Raw genomic sequence first — 8563 nt, forward strand, 5'->3', positions numbered from 1 at the left:
TTGTAAGTTTGCCTTTTCATGGGAGTTGGTTCTCTATGTTCCAATCAAGAAGACTCATCCCCAATAGGCTATTGTCAAATCAAAATAATGCAAATTGACAAATTGCAATGCAAGGTGCAAAAAAATGATGACATGGCATGTGTGTAAATATGGTACTAGAGTGTGCCAGTAATGTAGCATGCATGCATGGGCAATTTGAAAGTCGTCCGAATGACATTGGCCATGCTTATGGAGAATAAAGGCCTTATGACATGGTGGGAGGATTTGTGGGAAATGGAAACTTTAATGCCAAGGTGGCATGTGACCCCCACCTTTTTTTCCCACTTTTCCCTCTTTTTTTTCCCCACAAAACCAAGGAGCTCTTGAGGTGAGGGGTTTTAAGCTTTTAAAGGTTGAAAATGACATCTACTCCACATCTCCACATTTTCACAAACATTATGATATTTTAAGCTTTTAAAGGCTTAAAATGACATCTACTCCACATTTCCACCAAACATTATGATATTCAGCATGGGAAATTGACTTTTCCCACTAAAAACTTTTTCGCACCATGTCATAACTTAGGGGCTTATGTCATGGAGGGAAAAAGGGGGGAAACAATAATGGCTATTTTGGATGCTTTTGCCTTAAAAGAGCCTAATTCTATGTTTTTCCTATGATGCATGACATAATGATCAAGGGAAAATGAGACATGCTATAAAGAAAATGTCACATCAATGGTTCTCAAGAGTGGGAAATATCACCTTGAGATCTAGAGCATGGAGTGGTATTTCCCTTGTTCCCACCCTATTTCCCATGGTGCATTTGCCCAGCATAACAGAAATAGCAATTTCTTAAGTATTTGTGCATTTGCACAGCATAACAGAAATAGCTATTTCTGTCGTATTTCCCTTCCATGACATAAGGCCCTTGTAAGGGCTTAAGAACTTAGAAGGTGGTTTCCCAATGCCCAATGTCTCAATGATGATGTGGAGTATTAAGGATAAAAGGGGTGACATGAAGTGTTGGATGGACAGTGCCGGACCATGCCCAATGCCTTGGCAGATGAGAGGCAGACTCCAGAGTACAGAGTCCAGAGGTTCGACTGTTGAGGAAAGGGCTTTAGGGGACTACGAGCAGCACATATGCTACACGGCAGTATTCCAGGAACAATACTCTCAACAGAAAGCACGGCTACTGCGACTGGCATACTGCTAGCTTCCTGTTGAAACATATCTGATATACCCAAGTCTGCCACTTTCTTCTACAAAAGTGTGGTGCATTGGTAGAGCCCCAGACAGCCCCAACTCGCCCACCGCATACATGAATTATTTTATCCACCTTCAATCCCGTCCCGGAATGTAAATGATCGACAGATCTCATCATCTCACACCGCTTAAAAACAGAACCGACCAAAACAAATCAAACACAGGCCTTTTAATGAAAAACCTGGCGTCCATATTCCATCAAAAAATATTTCTGTAAACACTGAACACTGGTGACTGCACCAAACTTCAAAGCCAGGCGCGCCCTCATCCAAACAAATCCGGCAGCCCGCACGGCGCACGCCGCAGAAGCAAAAAGAAAAACTGTCCGAAGAGCTGCTCCAGTATAACTGCCAAATATTGTAAAGAGACCACCCACAAACAGAAAGAGTCTCATCTTCTGGAAAATTTGCAATCAAGCGCTTGATCTAAATTCGTTTCATCCAAGAAGATTATTTACTCGTCCACAGAATATATATTGACAAAAAGAACAGCTGCTGGTCCTTGCAGTGTGTACATCCAAAAAGAAACAAAGTCACGAAACGCATCACTGCAGAGTTGCTCTTGCACCTTTGGTGCATTCCAAGCCCCTTCACTGCGGGGGCTTGAAAGCTTCTATTCTAGTTCCTATAAACATTTTGAGACCACAACTTTGATCTCTCGCGTTGCTGTGTCACTCAAGGCATATTTGCCTGTGACGCTACTCTGCGTCCGCCGCTGGCTCCTCTTGCGCTGCGTGTATCTCTTTCAGCGGAGTCCCAAAGCTCCACGCGAAGCCGAAGGGATCAACCACCTTGCCGTATCGTACCCCCCACGGCTGATCTGCTACCTCCTCTAACGGCTTTGCACCTGCTTCCAAAGCTCGTTTGTAGGCTGCGTCCACGTCGTCCGTTACCACGTGCATGATTGCGCTGGTTCCACCGAGAGACGCTGGAGATTTCACACTGCGAGTGACATTTGGAACGAAAATCAGTCGTGTATTATAGCACCAAAAGAGAAGGGCCGGGCGGACGAAGGCCAGAAAATGCCATTGTGTAACCGCCTGAACTCGACACCTTGAGTATTCGCATTATGCATTTGATTTTGTACGGATTGCTGAAACTGATCAGCAGACGCATGTTGACGACAGGCTCCATCCAAGAACATGCTTTCAAATCAACAAATCTACGCTAACAAGCTGCTTGCAACAGCGCAGATGAAACGAAATCACTCCTCAGCCACACACCCCACGACGTATACCGATGATCAAACGCAAACAAGGGAAAAAAACAACCACAATACCTGTCCAAGCACCTACACTAGAAGCAACAGGAAGCAGGAAACCTTTGAAACACCGTTTCCCTCCCAGAAAACCTCCAAATCAAAAGAAGTGACTTTCAATCCAGCATTTTCCACTCAGAAACGTCCTAATCAAACGTACCAGGCGTCCTCCCAGCAAAACGGAACACAGGATTAACAGAAAATTCCACCAAAACGACTCCAACCAGAGTCCTTGAAACGCATAACTTCGAAAAAAGCGCCTCCTTCAACGTCTAAGCGACGCCGCGCTCATCTTACAAGAAGCAGGGAAACAAAATACAAAAGAGGAGGAGACAGAGAGGCGATACTTGGGCCCGGTGAACTCGGACTCGTCACAGAGCATGATTTCAGCGGAGCCGAACTTGAGGTGGGCATGCAGGACAAGGGGGAGCTCCTGGTCAGCCTTACGCTTGGGGTGGAGGGAACGGGAGATCTCGTGGGCAAAGAAGGCGCGTTTGTAGAAGGAGATGGCGTCGGAGGCGAGGGGGGATTGGACGATGAGGTGAGGCAAGCAGTGGAGGAAGGAGGGAGGGGCATTTGGGGGGGAGGAAGGGGGGGGGAGGTCGGCCATGGCAATGGAGGAGTGAAGCTCTGGCTATGGCGGATTGAAGCTCTAGAGAACAAGTGAAAGGGAAGACGAACGACAGTGATTTCTTGGTTTGTTATCGGACTCCATTTACACCCAACCCTTCTTGGAATCATCCCTTCACACCTTTCCTGTAAACTTCCAACTATATCTCCCGGAGTAGCCGCACATGCTCTTAGCGGCATAGGCCCTTGGACGCTCAAGAGGGCTTCCCCCTCTATGTTAGTGCGGCTGGGCTAGCCCCACTAGCAGGCAAGGCAAGTCTCACAGCCCCATGGAGCGGTGACCATGCTGGGCTGGCATTGCAGCTCCAAGCCTGCATTTCAAAACCTCTGGATTCTAGCCCAGCATTGCATTGCCCAAGCATTCTCATTGGCCCAAACAATCTGGCAGCAGCCATGGGATTGGTTGTGATAGCTTGCAAAACCTGGCTTGAGCCTCATTAAAGGGGACTTTGGAGAAAGGCAAGCCTTCATGGCACTGCAATCTTGCCACATGCTGGTTAGGCAGAGAGGGTTGCCAACCTTTCCAGCAGTGGGAGCAGCATGGGGGAGCCCTCTAAGCTGGTTGACCGTGTTTGAGTCCCCCTACTCTCAGTGTTGCGCAGATTTGTGTGAGTGGGAATTTAAAAAAAACTATAAGCACTCTTTGTTGGTGATTCCCCAAGAAGCCCCATGATGCTTGTCATCATAGGCCATAAGTGGCTGTGCCCCTCATAGATGGTTATGTGTGTGTGTGGGGGGGGGGGGGGGGGGAGGGGGAAGAAAGTATAACGATAATAATATCCAAAAACCCAAAATGAAAAGGAGAGTAGTATTCGTCTCCTTCTCACATGCTTGCCCGCACACTCCAACTAGCTACATTCTCCTCTCCCGTTCACCCTCACTCACCCAAATGGCCCCTTCTCTCCGACATCACAAACGATGCTTAGAGTCTTCATCAATGCATGGCTCATAGTGATGAGCCATTATGACTCTAATGGCCCTTCTATCGAGCACTATCTGAATGTGCTCTCAAAGACATATATTTAAAGGCCTGGTGGCATTTTGCTTTGTAGTCCTCCCTCTTTCCCTCTCTCAAGTGGATATGGAAAAATGAATGATGCTCTCTCTCTCTCTCTCTCTCTCTCTCTCTCTCTCTCTCAACATATGAAGACATGCATACACGCACATGCAAAACGTGTATTCATACATACATAACTAACTATATTTTCTTTTTCTTGTATTGACACCCAAAATAAACATGATGTACTCATATATACATAAATATTATGGTGTGCACACAAATAGATACATACATGTATACAAACTATGATGTGATATTTTCTCTTCTTCTCTTTTTACCTAGCTTGTTGTCTTAGTGCCCCACATTCTTAAACATTTACAACCTTCACTTTTGCAAGTTGGTTGTTGGAAATCAAAAGAGAACGCTAATTCATTATAAACAAAAGAGAAAGGTCATCCATCATAAATACCTATGCTTGAATAAGAAATAGTTGAGAGGCCATGAATTTCAATTTCAAAGTCATACAAAATAGCAATATTGTCATATATAAAAAGGATTATAAATGCTACAAGTAAAGGGATGTATGGGGCAAAGTAGATATCAAGCATTGGGCTTATCAAAGTGGATTTCAAGCATTCAGCTTATTGATAAGCTCATAAATTATTATCAAAAGGTATGGGAAGGAGTTTTTGAGAAATAGGTGATCATAGCATCCAATACCATTAAGGCTATGTGTGCCTAAGTTGCCTAAGTGGAATGGGTTGTCTAAGGTTCTAGTTGTGTATTAGGCTAGTGACACATATGGGTGCTATGTGGCAACTAATTGCAATCACCTCCTTGCATGTGAGACACTTGGAGATGGAGTGCCTTGTGTAGGACAAGTGGAGTCTTCCCCTTGCTATTTAAAGCCTGGTATATGAGTGTGTGAGACATCTTATGAGTTGTATTCTCTTCATGATCAACACAAAATTTTGTTGCTTTGTGACATCTTGCCTCATCTTCTACATTTTGCATTAGATTCTCTCTCTCAATTTTAAATGGTATCAAGACCATGTTCGAGGCTTACCTTCGAAGCTTTTCTTCCTCCCTCTCTTGCTTGCTTTTCTATCTTAGGTGAGAGCTTGAGATAGAGTCAAGATAAGGAGTCCCATTGAGAGAGAGAGAGAGAGAGAGAGAGAGAGAGAGAGAGAGCATCGATTCTCTATGCATAACACAAAAGCAGCCTATAATGTAGTCTTCTGACACCTGTGAGTATTGCAATGCTGATATTCAAAGTTGGAGGCAAAATCTCGACTTGAAGTCTTTAGAGAAGTTATAAAAGACTTTTAAGAGGTATATTCTTTCTCTTTACATTGCCTCAATTTAAGTTTTTTATCAAAAGTTAAAGCTTCTGCAAAATCCAGTGCAAAGTGAGTCCGTGATAGAATTTCGATCTTTTGTGTGTCACTTTGTTTCTTCATCGCATTTATCATGGGATGTATTTGAGACAATCAAGGAGCATAAAGCAAAGAGCAATATCTAGAGGACAACAAACAAAGTGAAGCTAAGAGGGAGGATCGAAGTAAAAGAGCAAGTCGTATAGCGACAGATTGAAGTGGCCTCATTAAGCCATGTCCTAGAAATGGTACCTAGTGTTTACCATTCTCAATTATGTATGTTCCAGTAGATTCAAAAGGGTCTAAAACCCTTAGTTCCTCTCTCAAAATCATGTGTGTGGGAGAATTTTTGAAGAGCCAACAACATGCAAAAGTATTCAATAAAGTTTGTATTGACCACGAAGAGAATACAAGTCACTAAAATGTCTCACACATCATATAGAAGACTTTGAATAGGCAAGGTAAAGATTCCACTTATCTTACATAAAGCACTTCACAAGTGAACAAACCAGTGCAGGCTCAAGGCCTGGCACCAACACCCACCTATAAAGAGACCTGCCCTGACCAGTCTTAGAGAAGCAATACATAAAGGATGCCCAAAACTTGGTGCATGAGTGCCAAGATAAGTTCCAGCATCGACTAAAGGCCAGTAGGGGGTCAGATACTATCCATCCAGCCCACTTGATGGGGCATCAAGGAGTGAAATCGCTCAAGGTCCCAGAAAGAGCGAAGGAAGAGGGACACCTCAGCTTGGAGCAGTCGGAAGCTCCGGATCTGATGCAGAAGATGTTCCAAGAAGACCCAGTGCTGCATAACCTCCAAGACGAAGGAGACCTATACGGCTTCGAGGACATGTTGTCCATGGAGGAAGAAGCTTCACTAGAACCCTGCGATAGTGCCGGGTTTGCTGCCTTCCTATCTACAGAAGTGAAAAGGCCGATCGCATCTCTACTAAGAGGAATCCCATCCTATGGCGTGATCTGTCCAATTGGATGAACAAGCCGTTCCTACCTCCAGCCCCTGTGAGCCAACCCATCAACGCTAGAAAAGGGGTAGAACCTACCCAAGATTTCCATCAACAAGCCAGGGTAGTATTTTGAGGGTGATGACGCAAACGCCTCAATCCCCATAGTCTACCAAAACTAGAAGGTGGAAGCCATCCTAGATGGGGGAGCAGGAGTGTGTCTACACCAAAGAATGTTGGGAGAAATGGGAAAAACCCGCACTCAAGCAGACCCATCTGGTAGTAAATCTAGCTGATGGAGGAACCGCTGAACCTCTGGGAGTGTTGACTGGCATATACATTAAGGTGTTTGGATTCACGTACCTTGTTAGGTTCGTGGTCATGGACTTCACTCGACAGCTCGGATATGAAGCTATCCTAGGCAGATCCTTCTTGTGAATGTCCGGACTCATGCATGACTGGCGTAATGATAATATCTACTTGCGGCACGAGGAGCAAACCATGAGAGTCGCCTTGCACACCTACAAGGCCCACCCATTGTCATGACACCTCTTTGCCCGCAGAGTCCGACACCACTGCCCAAACCACCTCCGTAAAGCTATTCCAGCCCTGTGACAAGGAAGAGGATGAGAAGGAGTCTGACGACTTCTGGTATGCACCTCTTCCCAAGCCAGAATTCTCGCAGAATTGGATGCACATCTTAGCCAACATAGATGTCCCAAAAAGAGTAGGGTTTCAGATTACCACCCCAGAGCTCGAGGGTTTGACCCTGGTGGTTCCCCTAAGGATGTTCAATATGCTCAAACCTCAAGAGGTAAGCAAGGGAACCATAAGGGTAAAATCAGATCTTCACTAGCTGTCCTATGTAGGTGCCACGACCGCCCACCACGAGTTCTCCTCTAACTAGGGACACATGGTAAGTAAGGTAACCATCCCCATTGGCTCTATAAGTACAAGGGAAGAGCCCCCTTCAGGTCCCAAATCCCCTGTATCCAAAGGCAAGGCTAAGGCCAAAAAGTCCACTGCTCCGGCAGAAAAAGAGAAGGCGATTGAGGATAAAGAAGACCTATGGCAGGTACCAGTCCACTACAAGGCCCATACTATTCAGCATCGTAAGATCTTATACCAACAAGCCAAAAGATCGCAAGAGGATGGTTGTTCTCAAGGATATGATGGACCAACCCCGGTCAAGGAAGTAAAATTAGCCCCTGAAGGGCAGGACCCACAACCCATATTTGTCATCGATGACTTCACTCCCAATGAGGAGAATGCCTTAATAGCTCTCCTATGAGAATATAAGGATTGCATGGCTTGGAAATAAACGGACATGAAAGGGGTACTTGCCACAGTAGTGTAGCATACAATCCCCATGATGGATGATACCAGGCTAGTACGGCAACACCCCTATCCTATGAATCCTAAATATGCACTCATAGTGAGGGAAGAAATCTAGAAACTCATAGATGCAGGATTCATCTATGAGATCGAGCATACAGATTGGGTATCACCCATTGTGATATTCCTGAAGAAAAATGGAAAAATTAGAGTATGCATGGATTTGAAGAAGGTTAATGTGGCCAGGAGACGTGACCACTACCCCTTGCCATTCATGGAACATGTTCTAGAAAGGGTAGCCAAAAAGGAAACATATAGCTTCCTAGATGGATTTTTAGGTTACAACCAAGTCTCCATTTCCCCCCAAGATCAACACAAGACCGCCTTTGCAACCGAATGGGGTGTATATGCAGCCAAGGTTATGATATTCAGATTAACCAATGCCCCGGATGCCTTCCAACGTATGATGATCACGGTATTCAAGGAATACCTGAGGGACTTTCTAGAAGTCTTCGTGGACGATATCTGCGTGAACTCGAAATGGGATGACCACCTGAAGTATCTCAGGCTTGTCCTCGAGAAGTGACCCGCTTATACCACATATCCCTCAACCCCCTCAAGTGCCAGTTTTGGGTCAAACATGGTGTCATCCTAAGGCACATAGTGTCCCAAAATGGAATCTCCACTGATTACAACAAAATCAAACTCATCTTGGAGTTACCGCCTCCCCCAACCAACGCTAAGGGAGTCCAAC

General features: G+C 45.2%; 1 protein-coding gene across 1 annotated transcript; it reads right to left on the minus strand.

Annotated features, from left to right (window-relative positions):
* Nucleotides 1-1756: 1756 nt before the first annotated feature.
* Nucleotides 1757-3152, minus strand: LOC147898189 (uncharacterized). The gene is made up of 2 exons (XM_087379565.1): nt 2852-3152; nt 1757-2188 (listed from the first exon to the last, which is right to left on the minus strand). Exons 1-2 carry the CDS (start codon nt 3112-3114, stop codon nt 1945-1947), a joined length of 507 nt encoding a protein of 168 aa, XP_087235691.1. The 5' UTR covers nt 3115-3152; the 3' UTR covers nt 1757-1944.
* Between the last annotated feature and the right edge of the window lie 5411 nt (nt 3153-8563).

The sequence above is a fragment of the Dipteris shenzhenensis genome, chromosome 9 (assembly GCF_047967505.1).
Source record: "Dipteris shenzhenensis isolate YYH24624 ecotype China chromosome 9, Dip_SZ_1.0, whole genome shotgun sequence".
NCBI lineage: Eukaryota > Viridiplantae > Streptophyta > Polypodiopsida > Gleicheniales > Dipteridaceae > Dipteris > Dipteris shenzhenensis.

Coding starts and splice junctions, on each gene's coding strand:
- LOC147898189 (XM_087379565.1), bottom strand. CDS start 3,114: ATGGCCGACCTCCCCCCCCCTTCCTCCCCCCCAAATGCCCCTCCCTCC. Junction 2,189..2,851: donor TCCGAGTTCACCGGGCCCAA/GTATCGCCTCTC, acceptor TGTCACTCGCAG/TGTGAAATCTCCAGCGTCTC.